Here is a 20,887-nt window from a genome sequence, read left to right on the forward strand (position 1 = left end):
GGAATGGCCAAGAAGTATGTGAATTCCACCAGGATGTGGAATCTCTGCCTTCCTGGGACCTAGTCCAGTGCCTGACATATAAAAGGAATTGGACGAACACTGAGTAGGTGGATGGGTGGGTGAATAAGAGACTGAGTATGGTAGTCATTAGTGTTGTTGTCTCCTTCTAGGATCTCCAAAGAGAGTATTTTTTGTCTCCCCACCCTGTCCTTAGATGCAGCAATATAACAAGTATGGTTCAAAGAATTATGAAAGGAAGTGACATGTGCAATTTCCAGACTGGAGCATTTCTTTGCTTTATTTACAAGTATATTAAACTATAATCCACTGATAAAAAGAAATATATATACCATTTATGTAACTGAAAAGAGTTCATATAGATTTCCATATTTTCCAGAATAACTATTTTAGGTATGATAAGTGATGATTTGAATATTTTATTCTGTGTGGAGAGGGGTAAGTTTAAGCCATATATATTAAGAAACCTCAAGATAAAATAAAAATATTTATCATTTATTGAGTAAAATGATATATAAACTGTGCTATTAAGTCCTTTACACATACTAGCTCATGTCACAATGAATCTGTGAGACAAACAGTATAATTATCCCAGACATCTTGTTGATTGTAAAAACAGATGCTCCAAGTAACCTGTCTGAAGTTACTCAGCTAATGCGAGAAATATAATTTGTTCTCAAACGTGTATAGTAATCAATCTCTATCAAGTTCCTGACTCTTCATAATTTAGATCAAAGTTACCTCATCATATCTAAGGGGTGGACTACATGATCTCCAAGACCCCTTCTGGTAATGATTCTAGGAGTAAAAACAGAAATCAATTCAGAAGTCGCATAATATTTGTGACATATACTCTGGGCCTTATACGAAAGCCATCAATAGATGAACTAATAATAAAAAGTGGAGAAGAGGGGAAAAATTTAAAAAGGAGAGGAGGAGGAGAAAGATCAGGATTTTACTAGACATTAGGGCCACTGTGGCATGAGTGGAAAAGGGGAACCTGGAGTAGGAAATAAAGAACCATAACAGATATATACCAGTAGAAACAGCTTAGCCCACTGATGCGACTGCCTCATAGCAGACAAGGAAGGAGCTGTGGGAAGGCTTTGCAGAAGTCAGTGGCCATGAGCTTAACGCTGGGTCAAGATGAATAAACACTGATCACTAGTTAAACAGGAATAGTTGAGTATTGATTACTGACCACTAAGTTTCTAAAAGAGGCATTACCACAACTGTCATGCATTTGCATCAATCTGAAATGCTAACACTATGGGGACTGTGGTTTTAGGACAGAATGGGGAAGAAACCAGCATTTACTCTATTACGTTCCTTAAGTTCCTACCATGTCCCAGGCACTATGCTTGTGCTTTCATGTGTTACTATATTTAACCCTCACAACAACCTTGGAAGAAATAATGGTTAATTTTACATGTCGACTTGGCTGGGCTATATATTTGGTCAAACATTCTGGATGTTTCTATGAAGGTATTTTTTTTGGGGGGGGGTAGGATTTATATGTAAATCAACAGACTCTGAGTAAAGCAGATTTACCCTCTATAAGATGAACGGGTCTCATCCAACCAGGTGAAAACCTGAAGAGCAAAAAAGACTGACCTCTCCTGAGCAAGAAGACTCTCTTTGGACTCAAACTGCAACTCTTCTCTGGGTCTCCAGCCTGCTAGTCTACCCTGTAGATTTTGAACTTACCAAGCCTCCATAATCATAAGAACTAATTCCTTAAAATCAATCGATCTCTGTGAAAAGAGGGATAGACAGACAGAGAGACACATTCTATGGTTCTGTTTCTCTAGAGAACTCTGACAAATACAGTAAATACTGTTTCCTAGTAACACAGAGGAAAATGAGAGCCTCAAAGGACCCATTCTTTTTTCCTACTACATCACACAGTAAAATGCCCTCAGGACTCACATTGTACTCTGAGGGGCTAGGGTGGGAGGTGGAGAGCAATGAGAAGAAGGGAAACCTTGTCACCACAAGTCATAGCTTCCAAGGAGCCCCTTAAAACTCTGGCATCACACATGTACACAAAGCCTGGGTGTGACCAAGTGATGTACTATCCTTTGTTGGGTCTCCTGATTCAGTTACTTCCGATAAAAGAAACCAAATAAAAAAATATTCCTACTACAGCAACAACATTTGAAGACTTCGAAAGAAGGGGAAAAATAATTAGTGAAGAAGAGAAGTAAAAAACGAAAATAAGAATAAAAATAATTTGTGTCAATTAAATGACGGTAGACTTGGCTTTGTTTAGGCTTTTTTTGGATAGTCATTCATTCACTCCCTCTACAAGTATTTATTTTGTACTTTGTATTTTTTATGGGCTCTTCTGGGTACTGGAGAGTGCTATCTAGCTATAGGGTACACACAGAAAATAGTAAGTGTTGCAGAGTGATAAAAGACAAACTAAGTTGCCCTAAAGTTCAGAAGGCTTCACAGAAGAGGTGATATTTCAGCTAGGATACAGGTATCAGTTTGAGGAAAAGAGAAACGGTATTCCAGACAGAATTTCCAACACCATAAAATTCAATTGAGTCTATGTTCTATGTTGTTAAAAGTGTATGCGTATGTTAAGGAGCAAAGGGGAGGGAAAGGGCCATGGACTAAGCCTTTATACCCAGACCATACAGGGACTTATGCGCATAAAAGGACAGCTGTGAATGGCTTTGTCAACTGGACAGATACAACCACGGATAAAGAAAATCATTACAAAGTTTGATAAAAATTCAACCTTGAATAAAAACTGAGCCTTACAATTCCAATAATGATGTCTATTATCAAAAGGCACGAAAGTATTTCATGTCTTCTAACTAAGAAAAAAAAATTGAAGTTGAGTTTATACAGACATAGTCAGTCCCACTAAAAATCTATGGTCCAGAATTGGCAACTACTATAATCATTATTATGTAATAAATATGTATGTGGAAGTTTTCTCAAAAAATGAAATAAAGCTCAATTGGAGTTGGTGTAAGGAAAATTTATTATTATAGTAAGAAACATGTATGTGGAATCTGTGTCCTAAAATATAAACTAAGTCAGAGGGCAAAAGGTGGCTGAGTAAATTCATATTTTTCAAATGACCAAAAATGGAAAAAGGGACCGATCTTAAATTTTATTTCTAAATAGGTAAGTGGTCAAGAAAAGAATGTATAATGAAGGAATATAAATTAAGGGCTCACAGATCATTTGGTCTCTTCCTCCCTTTTATTCCCCCTTTTCTCTTAACACTTCTCTTTTTCATCATTTCTTATTTTCTTTTTTGGGGGGCGGAGATAGCAAAAGCACATGTGCACAAGTGTGGGGAGGGAACAGAGGGAGAGGGAGAGAGAGAAAGTTAAGCAAGCTCCCTGCTCAGCTGGGAGCCCAATATGGGGCTTGATCCTACCGCCCTAAGATCAAGATCTGAGCCAAAAATCAAGAGTGGGACACTTTATCAACTGAGCCACCTAGGTGCCCCTTCATCACTTTTAAAAAGATTTCAGAGATCCTCATTCCAGTAGTTCCCCTTCAATTTTACTTTATCAATAAATCTCTGCAAATAATCATATATACAATCCCAATATATGAAATAAACCAAAGCATAAAGCTCAGGCTCAAAGAGTTCAGGGAGAGAGGGGTTGCTAGAACACCCTAACTTGGCCTCCACTTGGGCGTTCACCCACCAACCCCCTGAGATAGCTCCCCCAAAGCCCTTAATTTTCCTCAGTAGAGTGTGTAATTTGCTGTTCCTTATTCAAGGCTCTCATCTTACAAATGAAGAACGGTACCCTACAGATTTAATTTAAATAAGTTGTCTGAATAAAAGTCCTGTTTCAAAAATGAAAAAAATAGAGGTCCCCCGTTTCCTTGTATCTCTGCTGAAATAAAATGCCTTCTCTTCCTCATAAACTATAATTTAAATTTCTGGGTTAAAAATAATTTCTTTTAAGTTAACAAATTCATACAATCCCTCTACCAAAATTCAAAATTTAGGGCCAAATACTCTGCTGGGGACTTGTCATCTGTCCATTTAACCATTATCAAATCCCCAGATCAAGAAACTGGGTTCATTTTTTTTTTTTTTTTAAGATTTTATCTACTTGAGAGAGAAAGAGAGAGAGCGTACAAGCTGGAGAGAGCAAGAGCGGAGGAGGAGCAGGAGAGGAAAAAGATGACTCCTGCAAAGCAGGAGCCCTACATGATCCTAGGACCTTAGGGATCATGACTAGCGCCTAGGGCAGACCCTCAACCTGGTGAGCCACCCAGGCACCCCAAGAAACTGGGTTCAGAGAAGTGCTGTAACTTTCCCAAGGTCACAGAGCTAACAGAGGGGTATGCTGTTCTATTCAACTCCAAAAGCCAAATCTCAGACTCTTAAATTCTTTCTAATCCACACATTTTCCTAAACTTTGCCTATCTTTACAGAGTCTCTCAGAAATAAAGAACCATAAGAGATCCTGTCATTTTACGCAGGATGTACTTTTTTATCCAGGCTTGTCAGAGTGCCTTATGCTTCAGGCAAGCACAGACATCAAGGCTATTTTAAACTTCTAAACTCAAGCTTCAGAACCATAGAAATGCTAACCCCCATCCTCAAATCTTGACTCTCTTCTACTATTTCCTCTACAAGCATGGGATACATATATGTTCAGTCTTATGGAGAATAGGAATGGTTAAAAACTCTTAATCAAAGGGTTACAAAATCAACTTTGAGCTAAGCAAGAGATGACAGGCTGGCGTTTTAAGCTGAATACTAAATATTATCTAGTAAAATATTGGAAACGTGTATTTAGAGGCTGCTTAGGGACAAAGGATGACTGTCACCACGGAGTAGGAGACAGAGTTGGCATTAAATAATTTTAATTTGACGGGAGGTCAAGGGAATTTGAATTAGGGCATCCTCTCAGAGCAGAAGAAGTTGAAGTGACTATCATGGCCAATTACAGAATAAAGTGTGGAACCAGGTTTGATGTTATATTACTGGTAACGGGAGGAGAGATTTTAAACAGAACTGAAACTTAGTGTTACCCTCTGGGAGCTGTGAGCCAAAGATCAAACAAGTCCTAGGCATTAGCGATCTGAAAGTCCGGGTGGGCTACGGTGCCTAGATTCGGATCTATTACACCGGAGACTTTGAAACTTCAAGTCTTCCCCCACGCCCACCCCGCTCCGCCTTACCTTCTGTTGGATGTAGTGAACCGAGTAATTCTTGGCAACCGTACGGCGGAATGTGGAACTGGCTGACCAGCGCAGGCTGCTGAGGGCCTTCATGGCCGGCGGTATATGGAAGGCGGCCCCGGGCGTCAGGATAGCCAAGAACAGGAGCAGGACGGTGGGACGCCCCATGCCTCAAGCTGGCGGCTGCAGTGCGGGTGGGAGCGAGACGGGTAGAAGCCGCGAGCTAGAGCCGAGCCCAACCACAGCTCCGCCCACCGCAGATAAGCTCCTCCCCGGTGAAACTCAAAGCCACTCATCCCCGCGGCAACACAGCCCACACCTGGTCACCCAAACTCCGCCGCCCCAGAACCCGAGGGCGCGGCAACTTTTCTCGTTCCTCTCGTGCAGGCCCCTATGTAGTCCAGCTTCATCGCGGTTACAGCCCAAGCCGACCCTTACCATCCTTGGACTTCCTCCTACCTGACCGCCGGAATCCCATAGTTTCCTAGAGCGCTTCACAGATCCACATTTCCGGCTGTTCCTGCCGGCCTCAATTCCATTTCCACACCCCTTGCCCTCCGCAAACCCATATAATGATAATAATAATAGCTACCATGACAATTTCTTGAGCGTTCTCTACAGGTCACTATATCGCTAGGCAAAATGGCACACACATCAACTCATCTAACTTAAGCATCAGTGTGTCGCGTATGATTGCCCCTCCCACTTACTGATGAGGAAACTGAGGCCCCAAGAGAGGTGTAGAGACTTACACTGGGTCACTCCGCAGACCGCTCGGTCTGGCTCCTTGCACCCCACTTCCATTAAGTCAGTCAACCACCTCCTGTGGTACTCTGTTCATGGATCACCCCAAACCTCCATGTTGCCCACATAACCCATCCCTTAACTGGAGTCGCCGGGGCCCACATAGCCCCGAGTCAAGTTACGTCCTGGTCCCTTCTTCCAGGATACGCCCCCCTTCTTCTCCCGGCTCGGGATAGCCCGCTTCAGGTCCCGCTTCCACACCCCCTTCCGTCTTCACCGCGCCACCAACCCCTTTACCCAACTTCCACTCCTTCCAGTCACCCCGCTGAGCCCCGACTGGAGGAGTGCTACCACCACCTCCTGGGATCCCTATACTACCCCCAAAACCAACTTTATAGACTACGCCACGACTCCACTAGTTAGAGAAGAACATTCGCCAAACCCTGTCTCTACCCACAGTTTGACGAAAGTGGTCGTTCCCAAAAACTCACAGAACCGAGTGTTCAATCTCCACCCTCGGCGGCGCCTTCTTCTGATTGGCTGTAAGGAACCACTGCCAAAGCGTCACTTCCGGCGGAAAAGGACGCGGGAGATTCGATTGGAAGACGCCTGGCTGGTCGCTAAGTCCTAGGGGTCTGCACCATCGAGTGTTGCCCGGGCAGGTTTCTGTCCTCTGCTTCAGGTGAGGAACTATGGGAAGAGATTCTCGGGACGCGCAAAGGGCGAGACTCGTAACGAGGTCCTCAATGTCGTTATAAATGAGAATTAGAACATTCTATGTTGTTTTTTTTTTTTCCAGGAGTTAGTCTTTTCTGTAAAAGTTTTCTGAGAGTAAAGAGAAAAAGGTCAGTCATTTAAATTTTAGGCACTGCTGTTGATAAGAGTTCAGCTAGCGTTTACTCAACATTTACTAAGCCATCAATCTAGATGTGGGTGAGCGTCTGGAACCGGTAATACAAAGAGGGAAAGTACTACTCCTGCTTTTGGGGTGCTCAGAATTAGAGGTTTTGCGGGCTATGCCGAGTAATGCATGCTGAAAATGGGGTCTTTTTCTTTCTTTCTTTCTTTTTTAAGATTTTATATATTTATTTGAGAGAGAGAGGGAGAGAGAGCACAAGAGGGGGGTGAAGGGCAGAGGGAGAAGCAGGCTTCCCGCCAAGCAGGGAGCCCAATGCGGGACTCGATACCAGGACCCTTGGGATCCTGACCTGAGCCCAAGGCAGACACTTAACCGACTGAGCCACCCAGGTGCCGGAAAAGGGGTCTTTCAAACTGCTTTGATGGCCTAGAGGGAAAAGTGCTTATCAGTGTGCTCAAACCGGAAACTTGTCTCATATTCAGCTCCTCCTTACCAGCCTCTGAATATATCAAATGCATACAATTAACACCAAGACTACTACATAGGTAGGCGACGAGCCTCCCAGGGGGCTCTTACTTCAATTGTGTTATTTTCCAATCCAGTCTTCTCATGGCCAGGCTGTAAGATAAGTCGCAGATCTGGTCAGGGGACCACCCCCCTCCCCATTTAAAAGATTTGTTGCCTCCTATTTGCCCTCAGGTTTAAGTCTAAACTCCTTCACATATTTTACAGGGCCTTTCTCGTCTAGCTTTTGCCCACCTCTGAGCTTTGTTTTTCACCACTCTAGCCCTAGGCTCCAGCCCTGTAAAGGAAATGTCTTTTTTCAATTCCTCAAATGCACCAACCCACCTTACCTCCAGACCTCTTCTAACCCCATCCCCACCTTGGCCAAGTTTTACTCCTTCCTTACCTGTATTTTATTAAGTCGGGAAGACTTTCCTGACCTTGCAAGATTGGGTCGCAAAGTACCCAGTAGTTAGTCATTCTGCAGATAGTTTTAATTGCCTTCCTTTGCCAAGACTTACTAGGTACTGGTATTACAATGGTGAACAAGTTAGATTCCTCACCAAATACAACTTAAACCTTTGATGGATGGAGTTAAAGATAATGGGAAACTGAGTTAGGTTGGTCTGGGATAGCCTTTCTGAGTTCTTAAAACACAAAATTCAGCCAAGTAAATTTGAAGATCTATTTAGCTTTATAAAACAATTCAGGTAGCATCTTAATAGCAAGTAGAAGGGCGTTCAGGAGGGTTGTACAAAATAGGTTTTATGGGAAAGAGGGTAGGGCTAGAAAGTTATTAGCAAAAGAAAGGATTGTTCCAAACAAGGTCACTCTCCCTGCTGGTCGGGGAGCAGGAAGTCTTACAGTGCCGATTACCTTTGATAAGATGAAGAGAGACCTTGTTGGCTTTGATAGGAAAATCCCTAACTGACCAGTCAAGACCATATTTCTGCAGAAGGTTGAAAATTGCAATTAGGTTAACTGCATGAAGGTATTAAACGCCGATTTGGGGACTCTGCCTAAATGGACTCCATTTTGGGTCTGTGGTTTTCTTTTTTTTAACAGAGGAGTTGACTCTTAGAGTAAGGCCTAAAAGATGAAAATGATCCAGCCATGCAATAGAAGGAAGAACATTCCAGAATGAATAGGTTGTGCAAAGGCCCTAAGGTAGAAAAGAGCTTGGCATCTGAGTGTTCAAGAACTTAAGGAAAGACCGGTGCCGCTTGAAATGTATTCAGAAAGGACAGGTGGTGAAATGGGCCTTGAGAGATGAGCAGCAACTAGATCGTGCAGTTAAGAGGCTATTGCAGCAGAAGTAATAGGTGATGGTGGTTTGAATTAAGGTTGTGGCAGAATATATGGGGGGAAGTGGATGGTGGTTTTTAGATACAGAAATAGATCCAAGGACATACAGATGGGTATAATGTGGGATTTGAGGGAAAAGGGAATGAAAGATGATTCCTAGGTAACTGACCTGACTTAACTGGAGAGTAGTGCCATTTGCTGAGATGGAGAAAACTGTAAAAAAAGAATGTGGTGTCTGTCTGATTAGATTGGGGCCTCCAGATGTGGGGAAATGATCGGGTGGAAATGGGTCACACAGGCAGTGAAAGAATTCACCCAAGACAGCACAAAGGAGAGAGTTTATTGAATATACCACAAGCGAGTGGCAGGCAGGACAGCAAAGAGACGTCAGCCACAAGAGAGTGGGGCTGTTATTTCAAGGAGGAAGATGAAGAGGTGTGGAGACATACAGAATTTTTTCTTTTTGGTACTTTGGAACTTTTTGGTAGCTGTTCCCGGTTGTAAGTAACCCATTGGTCTGTTAGGGACGATGGATATTTTGAGGTAGGTCACCTAATAGGCTTGTCTGTATTCTGCCAGGGGGTCACTGGGCCCTTTTGCCTTGCTGTACATACCTCTGCTCAAGACTGTTGTCTAAAAGCGGTCTTTACAAAGAAGTTTAAGAGGAAACTAAGAATTCAAGTTTTTTACCTATTAAAACTTGAAATATCTATGAGACGTCAAAATAGTTGGCTCTCCATAACTGTCCCCTCGGTGTGGAAGTCTGGAACTTGCAGATATTGTATGTATCTTTGTGTCACCTCCTTAGTAGTTACACATTGTCTTAGCCAACAGTTTATAAGTCTCTTGAACACAGGAGCCTGTGTTTTTTTTGTCTGTAACTCTTTCCTCCTCCCCATCCCTAAAATAGTATTACATTTACCACAAATTCAGTAGACAAACTGTTGTACTCAACTAAGAATTCTCGGGAGGTTCTTGGATTTTTTTGTTATTGTTGTTAGGGTTTATTTTGTTTTGTTTTGAATAGGCTCCACACCCAACATGAGGCTTGAACTCATGACCCTCAGATTAAGAGTCACATGCTTTACAGACTAAGCCAGACCGCAGCCCCTTCTTGGGTAGTGTTTTTAAAGTATTTTTCACCAATATTTCTCCAAATAAAAGAGGTTTTGTTTTTTGTTTGCTTAGTTTTCTGTCTCCTGTCTTCTCATCCCTTTCCAGAATTTTCATGTTAATGTCAGTAAATCATTTCTCAAGGACTTGTTTTGACTACTTCTAGAAAAATTAGACAAGTATGCACCCTCGAGGGTGACCACCATTAGTTTTACAAGTGAACAACTTAAAATAGCTGAGGCCTCCTGGACCTGTGTATGAAACAGGAGATCTGAGAGCAACAATGTGACAGATTTTCTTGCACAACAAGAAAGTTTTGGGAGTATAGAGGCTGCCCCAAGATGGGGCACTCTGGCATGAAGATTATTTTGAGTTAAAAAAGCAATCAAGGGGCGCCTGGGTGGCTCAGTGGGTTAAGCCGCTGCCTTCGGCTCGGGTCATGATCTCGGGGTCCCGGGATCAAGTCCCACATCGGGCTCTCTGCTCGGCGGGGAGCCTGCTTCCCTCTCTCTCTCTGCCTGCCTCTCTGCTTACCTGTGATCTCTCTCTCGCTGTCAAATAAATAAATAAATAAATAAAATCTTTAAAAAAAAAAAAAGCAATCAAAACCCAACAGATCGAAGAAGAGCCCTTTACTTGCCCCCATAACTGCCTAAAAAGAATGTAGATAGAGGACCTCATCCAAGATGAGAGCTATCTCCACATTATGATACATAGTAAGGTATGGTAGAAAGGAGAAACCTAGCAAGGACTGTTTGATCAAAGTCCTCTCTTATTCCCATTGTTTCTGAGTGGCCCAGCAAACATTTGTTTGCCAAACATTGACCCTTTTTAATGTTTTTCTGAGGATTGCATGCCTTCTCGAGGAAGTCCTGGACCCCTACCCACTTCTACTTAGTTCAGGGTGGCATATGTACCTCATTTTGCCTGACTGTCTTTGGAATTTTCAGGATTGTGTGAATTCCCTCTGTACACATGCTGTTAAACTTGATTTTCTTGTTAATCTGTCTCATGTCATTTTGATTCTTACTGCAGCTAAAAGCACCTTGAAGAGGACAGGAATTCATGTCCTCAACAATGTTAAACAATTAAATTTTTCTTCATGATCTAACATTTAATAAGAATTATTCTAGATTTTCTAGTCTAACCCAAAGGAGAAAAAATTATGTCACTGTATGTGCATGTAGGGGTATGTTTTTGTTTTGTTTTTAAGATTTTATTTATTTGAGAGAGAGTGCAAGAGCAAGTGAGACTGAGAGAATGGGGTGGGGGAGCCAGAGGGAGCTGCAAACTCCCTGGGGAGCCCAGCACAGGACTGGATCCCAGGACCCTGGGATCATGACCTGAGCGGAAGGTAGACAATCAACTGAACCACCCAGGTGCCGTGGTTTCTCATAGTAAGGTGTCTTCTAGGAAATTGGTAGTGAAGAAGTTTAGATAAGTCTCCGGATAATAGAGCAAAGATTTACAAAATGCTCTGAAAGAGACTGTAATACTCTCAAGCTTTATGACTTAACTGTAACCACATTAATCACAAGTGTTGTTCACCATCAGACAGCCTCAATGGCTAAGTCAATGATTTTCAAGTGTGGGCAACATAAGCATTATCTTGTGAGACGTGCAAATTCTCTGGCCCTCATCCCAGATTTACTGAATCAAACTCAAGTTGTGGCCCAGAAGTCCGTTTTATCAGGCCCTCCTGGTAATTTTGATGGTCACTAAAGTTTGAGAACCACTTGGCTAGTATGAAAATTGATGGTGATTAATGAGTTTTGTATCTGGGCCCACTGACAAAACCATCTCTAGTGAGAAAAGAACTCATCAACTATATTAGCCTAATTCCTTTAAAATATTTGATTCACCTAATACCCCTTTTTCAAGCAACTTCCTCTTTCTAATTTGGTTTACCATATAGTTATACCCAAAAGAAAATGTGTGTTTAAGATGTGCCCTTCCCTGTGAGTGTAATTTTTCATGGTAAATTAATAAAGCATCTTTGGATATGGTTTAGATCCCCATATAGCTTAACTAGAAAGAAAGCATGTATTCTATGTTAAATATTGGACCTCACGTATTTTAATAAATCTCAGTCAGTCTTCTTCATTCTTGGACATTCCTGGGAAATCTTCTGGGACTTCAAAACAAAAGCTAACTGAGGACCTAATTAGTTCGCATCAACCTATCCTAACATATATTTTTCTTCCTCCTCTATCTCAACCTCCTTGTTTCTACTTCTAAGTGTAAGAGATGGAGAGGACCCAAGGCTTTCTTTGTATGTTATTTCTAAGTTCACTACCTAGTATTTTTATTATATTTATTCATTTTTTAAAGTATAAACATAATACATTTTCAAAATACTTTAAACATAAAAAGAAAATTAAAATCACCTTTAATCTGACAACTGTGAAAAATTGTTTCCAGAAAAAGATTATGTATTTGCCTAACTATTCTCCATCCTCCAAGCTAAGACTAGATTAGTCCCCCTATATTTTCTCATAGCATTATGTGTATTTCTTTTATAGAATTTGCCACATTATCAGTTAAATTTTTTGTGTGATTATTGTCCATTTTGCCCATCATTTACCCCAAATACCTGGTATTTAGCAGCTGCACAATGAATAACTGATAAATTGATCTGGAATATGATTTTCTGGCTGTGATGGAGCTGAAAGAAATTAGATGCTTCTTTACCATCCTTCCCAAGAAAATCAAGAAGAAAAATAAATTGCAAGAGATACCATATATGAAATTGTTACCAAGTCCATTGTAAAATTTTCATAACTTTGGTATTTACTTGTTCCTGGTGTTTCATTCAGTTCTCTATCAAACTGATTCTACAAGTCAAGCAGTAGAGAGAGAGAGAAATTAGACGACAAGTGTCATAAAGGAAACACTGTAAAAACAGCAAGAAGTAACAGTGGCTGCCTGAAAGGATTTTATTGGATTTTTGTCTACTGGACAATTAATGAGAAGCCTTTTTGCCATTTTCTGGGGCTTACCAGGTGAAACACAAATAGTAAAAATAGTTGACTGACCTTTTTCATTTTAGTTCTCAAATTTGCCTTTAAGTTGTAAATACTGTAGTTTTTTTAGACATACTTATTTGACTCGCTAGAGGGCAATAGACCCTTAAATAAAGACAGTTTACCCAACTTAAAAACACAGCAATTAGTGCTTGCACATTAATTTAGAAATTAATCCCAAATATTTCTGCTTGTGTTTTCATTTGTTGTTGAGCTGTCTGCCCAATTAGACAGTAAGCATCTTATTTTGCATTGTTTCCTCTATAACATTTAGCACAGTATCCTAGTTATCTTTAAGGTTTAATCCATTTCCTAAAGTTTTAGTTTGATAACAGTTGTGTCAAGAATATGATTTGATATAAGTTCCCCATATAGTTGTGGTACAAAATAAAACTTTATTTTAGAGCCCTAAAGAAGATAGTCTCTGCTCATTATATGACCACAGTTAAGGAGGAAAATGGAAATGAGGATATAATGCAAATGTTTAAAATAAGTTTTAAATACGGTACTGTATATGAAACTACTCTGTGCCTGCTGATGTGTATGTATACAAATATAAGATTATTTTGTGATTTGGTAAAATTGGGTTTTATATTTAATGGTGTATGGTAAAACCAGCTTAGGAAGAAGGCTGAAAATCAGGAAGGAAGTTAACAGCTGAAGTTCAGATCAACAGTTTTTGAGCTTGGCCCTGGGGATATAATGAGATGGTACTTCTAAGATCTTACTCTGTTCCAGAAGAAAACATTAAACAAATAAGTTTATTAGGATGTGATAAGTGGCAAATTAAAAAATAGGGTACTTTACCTGGGAAAGCTTCCTGGAGAAAAAGGCCCTTAAGAAGACTTTTTAAAGAAGAATAAGCATTAGCCAGTAAAGTGAAAGAACATTTTAGCCAGAGGAGGAAGGAAAAGAAGCAAAGACAGAGAAATGTAAAATATATTGTAGTACAGGAGTGTTCAGGGGTAGGGAAGAGAACAAGGGATACAACTCAGATTATTTTTTTGTGTTCTCTTTAGCATAAATTACTAACACTTAAATAACAAGAGAGAGCCAAGGAAAGAGGTGTTAGGGAGAATAAAACCAAATGGAAATGACTAGACAAAGAAAACAAATGTCAGACCTCTTCCTTAATAGAGAAAGCCTTTTTAAAGGGGGCTTTAAATAAAAAGGGAGGGAAATCTATTATGTTGCATATACCTACGCCTATAAAATTTTTTCTTAAATTGAAAAATTCTGCTTAGAGTTTTTTATTCAGTGAATATGGATTAAGAACATACTTTGTGGGCACCTGGGTTGCTCAGTTGGTTGAGCAACTGCCTTCGGCTCTAGTCATGATCTCAGAGTCCCAGAATCGAGTCCCACATCGGGCTCCATAGGGAGTCTGCATTTCCCTCTGACATCCTCCCCTATCATGCTCTCTCTCTCTTTCTCTCTCTCACTCTCTCTCTCTCTCTCTAAAATAAATTTTAAAAAACTTTTTAAAAAATGTACTTTGAGCTAAGCCCTGGGTATATAGTAGAACACAAAATAGACCACATCCCTTTCTTCAAGGAACTTTGAGGCTAGTAGGGGTAGAACAAACAAAAATAAGGTGATATATGCAATTTCATTGTTGGATATATCACAAGCAGGATTAGTACTATGAAGGAATAAAGTGGGTGATGTCATAAAAAACTAAGAAGAAAGGTGTGTCTACTTGAGATAAAGTGGAGCTCTCTGAGGGGTTATATTGGAGTTACAGATTGAAGGATGAGAATGAGCCAACTATTTGAAGAATACTCTAGGCAAAGAGAAAAGTACAAAAACCTGAGGAGGGAAATTGGTGTGTCTGAGGAGCAGAAAGAAGGCTAGCATGGATTGAAGTGCAGAGATTAAGCAGGAGAATGTTACAAGGCAGGGTTAGAGGGCCAAGAGCCTCATAGGCTATTGTAAGGAACTGAGGGTTCATTCTAAATAGCACAATTTTAAGAAGGTTGACATTTTTCAGGTAGGGAGCTTTGCCCTACTTTATCTCCCAAAGCTCATAAGTAGCTGTACCACCATGTTACACCCTTCCACAAACTGGATTTTAGAGGAGATGTAGAGGGAAGATGCCTTTGCTGACCTACATTCCATCATTTGTTGTGTTGGAAAGGAACTTGAGGTTAGGGGCACTAATGCAGTATTTTGTGACCTTCCTGTCTTCCCTTTGTATTCCATTCCCCTACTCTACTTTGTCCTTAGAGATTGCCATGTGACCTAGATGACAACCAAATCTGGGATTACATGTCTTCTTGTGGTAGAACCTTACTAGTCATGTATCCTGAGGGTCCCAAAACAAAGATGACAACAAAGAACAAAGAGTTAGGATTAGATTTTTTATTTTTTCTATGTTCCCTTTAATAACATAGGTCAGTGGTTTATAAAAATCCCTTCATGTTTCATCTTTACAAGTTTTCATCTTACTGCCTTAGGTGGCAAGATTCTATTTTCACAGAAATGTTTTGCTTGATAGAATTGGTATCACTTTAGATTTCCCTTCCATAGTCATCACATTTCTACATTTATGGTCATCCTTAGGAAAAATGATATCTAAAAGAGTCTGTTATGATTTTTTTTTTAATTTAAAAGATTTTATTTATTTATTTAACAGACAGAGATCACAAGTAGGCAGAGAGGCAGGCAGAGAGAGAGGAAGGGAAGCAGGCTCTCTGCTGAGCAGAGAGCCCCTATGCGGGGCTTGATCCTAGGACCCTGGGACCATGACCTGAGCCAAAGACAGAGGCTTTAACCCACTGAGCCACCCAAGGCACCCCTGTTATGATTTTTTAAACTAATTTCCATTTTGTCTCATTTTGCTAATGGCAGTTACAGAAACAGTTCCACTCATTTTCAGAAATTGAAACCTTTTCCATATGTATACAAATGAAAAATTTATGATAAAGTTCTATCTTGAACATGTACAGAAGCTTTAATTTCAAAATATTTATACCATGCTATAAATAAACTAATCCATTTTTAAAATTTTGATAAACCAACATTGATTTTTTAAAAAGAGAACATTATTCTACTTCTGAGTGTTTTATAAAAGAATCTTAAATCTCTTTTGACTATGTAACATTTTCATTTGTCTGTTTGCAGAATCAGAATTGTCTTTTTTTTTTTCTTTAAGTTGTATAAAAATATATACACTGAAATCTAGTAAAGGGAATTTATTTTTTCAGCCTGAAAGCACCATTACCCAATTTAGGTTCTTTAAAAGAATCATATAAGTTTATTTAAGTTCCTTCCAGTTAACGGAAGAAACAAGTTCTTAAAGCTCTTCTAAAGTTGTGAAAAGGATTAAATTATATCATTCCTGAATGACAGGGATGCAGCATTTATTTAAAAACAGAAAATTTGTTTGAGCTACTCTATTTTAAATCGTACTTTCTTGCTACTCACTTTTAATTAGGCAGAAAAATAAAATGAGTTTTTCAATATCTTGACACATACCACAAAAGATACCTATTTGAATGCTTTACAGTGGAGGCTAAGTTGTTTTCCTAAGAAGTGAATTATGTACATACAATGAAAGATTTTCCATTCATCCCATGGCTGTTTTGTTTTGCAGGCTGCAGTGAGAACATATGAATAGAGGAAGAAAATTTCTTCTGGCCTCAGTTCTTGCTCTCCAGAATTCCAGTTTTATATATCCTTCATGTCAGAAGTGCTTCTCTCGGATAATCCTGGTCTCCAAAAGGTAAAAGTAAAGTCCATAAGCATAAGAGAGGAAATACGTGTATACACTGTAGATTTCCTACAGCTCACTAGCAAATAAGGATTAAATTCACCATACCATACATCATCCCAAGAATGGAAAGGACACTAACTGTGCTGGAGTGTTTCGGGAAAGGACTTATTGAACCAGGACTACAGGTGAGAAGGGGACACGTGATCTGTTGTGGGAGCCAGAGCATTGGCCTTCAGGCTGGACAGAGGGACAGCAGTAGGGAGAGTTGCCACATTCAAATCTCTCTGAGGTGAGGTAGAGCGGTTAGTAGATGTTTCTGTCTCTGTCTTTTCTACCCTCAAGCCCTGAACAAGACTCTAGCTATTCTTCCTTCATCATGTGCTGACTCTGAAAGGAGTCTCTAAGTCTCCTTGTAAGTTTTGGTTCCACACAGACCTAGTGGTATCTGATCACCTCCAGGTCCCAGACCTGGCACATGGACCTGCACAGAAAGAACCATGGGCAGAAGAGGCACCAAGCATGGAAGCCCAGTTCAAGGTGTACCTCAGGAGACCCAGCCTTTCCCAGAGAGTGAAGATAACCCAGAGTCCAGGGACAAAGGATCACTGTTACAACCACTCATTACCAAAGTGGAATCACAGGTGTTCTCAGAAAAACTCACCACCAGCAACTCTACATTTGAAGCTACCTCTGAAGTAGAGAGTACTTTAGAGCAGCAACAGAGAAGTCCCAAATTGGAGAGACTGAGGCAGTCCCCTGCCCAGTGGAAACATTTCAGGCAGGTGATTGTCACCCATAAGAAAACTTCCGCAGGGAAGGAAGACCGTAAATGTAGTGAATATGGTGAAGTCTTCATTTATAATTCATGCCTTATAATCCATCAGAGAATTCATTCTAGAAAAAAACCCTTTAAGTGTAGCAACTGTGGGAAAACCTTTAACCAGAGCTCAAACCTGGTTGAGCATCAGAGTATTCATACAGTTGAGAAAAACCCTACAAATGTCATGAGTCTAGGAAGTCCTTTAGGTGGAGTGCTAATCTTATTCAGCATCAGAGGATTCATTGAGAAGAGAAGCCCTCTGAGTGTAATGACACTGGGAAGACTTTCAGTCAGAGTTCATATCTAAGTCAGCATCTGAGAATGCACTGTGGAGAGAAACCTTTTATATGTAAAGACTGTGGGAAAGCCTACAGATGGAGTTCAGGGCTCCTTAGACATCAGAAAATTCATTCCAGAGAAGAACCTACCCAATGTGCTGAAGGTGAAAACACCTCCAGACAGAACTGTACTTTTGTTTAATAAGTTGTAGAACTAGATTATATTAAAGTTATAAATTATTTTTAAAAAATCACCATATACCAGGACAGATTCTCTTGGGTTGGTTCTTTAAATCCAGAATAGAATTGTCTGGTAATCGTCTAGGACGGGGTGGGGGGGGGGTATTCAGGTTACCTCCAAGCCTTTGCTAAGTACCTGCTTTAGAGAAGACAAATACCTTCTTGAGAGTAAATCCAATCCTGATGCAAAAACTTAGTCCACTTCTGGGATATCCCTGGAATGGTATAGGATTTGTTTGTTTGTTTGCTTATTATTTATTTATTTTCACTTCATACCCAGATTATTTTTTTTTTAAATAAATAAATTCCTTCAGAAAAGGGACTGTTAGAGAAATCTCTGTACCTTTTAACAGCTTGACACACAATACTTTATTTGTGGTGCTAAGATGCAGGCCAATTATACCTGAAAGTCTAAGGTTCTTTGATTTTTAAAGTATAAGTCAGGATTAGGGTTGGAATTCCTTAAGAATACTTTCTTTCTGAGGCTGGGTGGCTCAGTCAGGTAAGTATCAGCCTTCGATTCAAGTCATGATCTCAGAGTCCTGGGATGGAGCCCTGCAGTGAGCGCCATGGTCAACAGGGATTTTGCTTGTCCCTCTGCCTCTCCCCCGGCTTGTGCTCACATGTGTGTTCTCTTTCTCCTTTCTCTCTCTCTCCCTCTCTCTCTCTCTCTTCACATAAATAAATAAATAAATAAATAAATAAAATACTTGGGGCACCTCAGTGGTTTAGTAGGTTGTGTCCAACTCTTGGTTTTGGCTCAGATCATGCATGGAGTCTGCTTGACACTCTCTCTCTCCCTCTGCCCCTCCCCCCCACTTGTAAGCATAAATTTTTTTTTTTTTTAAAAGAATACTTTTCTTTCTGCCTAGAGGAGAGAATATATAGTAAGTACTTGGTAGTAAGTAAGTAAAAATAGTGTGCCAGCAATATTCTTAAATAGTCAAGTTAGCATTTAATGGGGAAGGATTAGTGGTTCCAGCCCCTATCTAGACTAAGAGAAGAGATCCTTCTAGTAAGTTATCGCTGTTCTTTTATTGAGCCATTCTAGAAGCATTCATTTGTAAATTCAGAAAACACCCTGTTTGTGTTAGTCATCATTAAATCCTCAACATCCACCCCTAAGGTCTAGTTCATAGAAAATACACAGAAGGGGCGCCTGGGTGGCTCAGTGGGTTAAACCTCTGCCTTCAGCTCAGGTCATGGTCTCAGGGTCCTGGGGTCCAGCCCCGCATCAGACTTTCTGCTCAGCAGGGAGCCTGCTAACCACCCCCCCCAACTTGTGATCTCTCTCTCTTTGTCAAAGAAATAAATAAATAATCTTTAAAAAAAAAAAAAGAAAATACTTGTTAAGTGAATGAATAAATGACATTATGATAGTGTTTTTAAGTATACTTACTGCAGGGACTCCTGGGTGGCTCATTTTGTTATGTTAAGTGGCTGCGTTTGACTCAGGTTGGGATCCCAGGGTCCTGGGATTGAGTCCCACATCTGGCTCTTGGCTCAGCAGAGAGCTTGCTTTTCCCTCCCACTCTGCCTGCTGCTCTCCCTGCTTTGTACTCTCCCTCTTGTTAAATGAATAAATAAAACCTTAAAAAATTATTTAAAAAAGTATACTTACTGCAGTATATCATGATGATTAAAAAGCATAATTCTCTAGACTCCTAACCCTGTCACTTGAATTATCTGGGCTTTCAAAAGGGGGAGGGTAATATTTGTGTCATAGGGTTTTTATAAGACCTAATGAGTTAATGTACACAAAATGCTTAGAACATTGTGTAATACATAATCAGTAGTCAACACATATGAAATATTTTTTAAATTGTTTTGTTTGCTTTTTACCAAGTTATTTCTTATCAAGAAAACCTGCAACAAAAATATACGTTGAACAATATTGCCATTATTGCCTCTTTGGCCTGGTAATAACAATAGATAACATTAATGAATGTTGAACATTTGCTAAGCACTATGCTGGGAGCTTTATAAGCTTATCTTTTAATACAACAGCCTTATGAGTGATGCTATTAATGCCAGCCTTCAAAGGAGAAAATTAAAGCTTAGAAAAGTTAAGTAATATGCCCCAAATCACACAGCTAGCTAGTTAGTGGCAGAAACATATTCAACCCTAAACAATTTGGCTGCTGTCTGTATTATCTAACCACTATATTACCTTCAGAATAACAGTGGAGGGGCACCTGGGTGGCTCAGTGGGTTAGAGCCTCTGGTTTTGGCTCGGGTCGTGATCTTGGATTCCTGGGATTGAGCCCCGCATCGGGCTCTCTGCTTGGCAGGGAGCCTGCTTCCCTTCCTCTCTCTCTGCCTGCTTCTCTACCTACTTGTGATCTCTGTCTGTGATATAAATAAGTAAAATCCTTTAAAAAAAAAAAAAAAAAAAAGAATAACAGTGGAGTTTGTGTCCAAAATGACATCACTGCCCCCTCTTTCCCAGAGCTTAAGAAGCCCGGGTAAGGGAGTTCTGACTGAACTATTTAGGTATAGTTCACAAACAGATTGAGCAAAGAAGGAAATATGAGAATCCAGCATTAGTTATTAAGTCAGACTTTAAAGAAATTTACAAACTATAAAACAATGCCCTTCTCTTGATGCTAATTTTTTTATTTTGGAATACATAGTTATTTTTCATAAAGATTTTTTTTTTTTTTGGTTAACCATGCAATGGATCTATTTTTTGAGTAGATTAATAAATATTTTTTTAGATTTCTCAATTTTAATTTCTTATTTTCATTAATATCTCATATTCAGTTAAAAATATAGGTAGAATTAGACACATAGAAGCTCTCTGGCGTTCTCAATTTTAAGAATATAAAGGGGCCTGGGTACCTGGGTGGCTCAGTTGGTTAAGTGACTGCCTTCGGCTCAGGTCATGATCCTTGAGTCCCCGGCTCCCTGCCCCACCCTGAGACTGAAAAATTTGAAGACTGCTATTCTGTTAACAACTGATGTTTTTGGAAAATAGGACTGCCTCTAGAAGTTAAATCAGGGGACTGATTTGAATGTGTTGTCTCTACCCTTGCTTCTCAAAAGGTGATCTGAGGACAGCTGTATCAGCTCATCTGGAAGCTTATTTGAAAT

The 20,887-nt window shown here is 40.0% G+C and overlaps 2 protein-coding genes across 7 annotated transcripts in view; one reads left to right on the plus strand and one right to left on the minus strand.

Annotated features, from left to right (window-relative positions):
• The window catches only part of LOC123949647 (prolylcarboxypeptidase), a 73,904-nt gene extending 67,441 nt beyond the window's left edge, over nt 1–6,463 (minus strand). The window contains exons 1-2 of one of the 4 annotated variants that reach the window (XM_046017205.1): nt 6,429–6,463; nt 5,194–5,376 (exon numbers count right to left, since the gene is read on the minus strand). In XM_046017205.1, the coding sequence (XP_045873161.1) occupies nt 5,194–5,361 (168 nt within the window). In that variant the 5' untranslated portion in view covers nt 5,362–5,376; nt 6,429–6,463. The other 3 variants (XM_046017207.1, XM_046017206.1, XM_046017204.1) reach the window with 3 other exon arrangements.
• A 67-nt stretch (nt 6,464–6,530) lies between these two features.
• The window catches only part of DDIAS (DNA damage induced apoptosis suppressor), a 30,418-nt gene continuing 16,061 nt past the window's right edge, over nt 6,531–20,887 (plus strand). For all 3 annotated transcript variants that reach the window (XR_006820029.1, XM_046016502.1, XM_046016501.1), the window contains exons 1-2: nt 6,531–6,619; nt 16,337–16,465. Coding sequence is in view for 2 of the 3 variants with exons in the window: in XM_046016502.1 (XP_045872458.1) it covers nt 16,353–16,465 (113 nt within the window). In the remaining variant the exon portion in view is untranslated. The remainder of the gene's footprint in view (nt 6,620–16,336; nt 16,466–20,887) is intronic.

This window comes from Meles meles, chromosome 8 (assembly GCF_922984935.1).
Source record: "Meles meles chromosome 8, mMelMel3.1 paternal haplotype, whole genome shotgun sequence".
NCBI lineage: Eukaryota > Metazoa > Chordata > Mammalia > Carnivora > Mustelidae > Meles > Meles meles.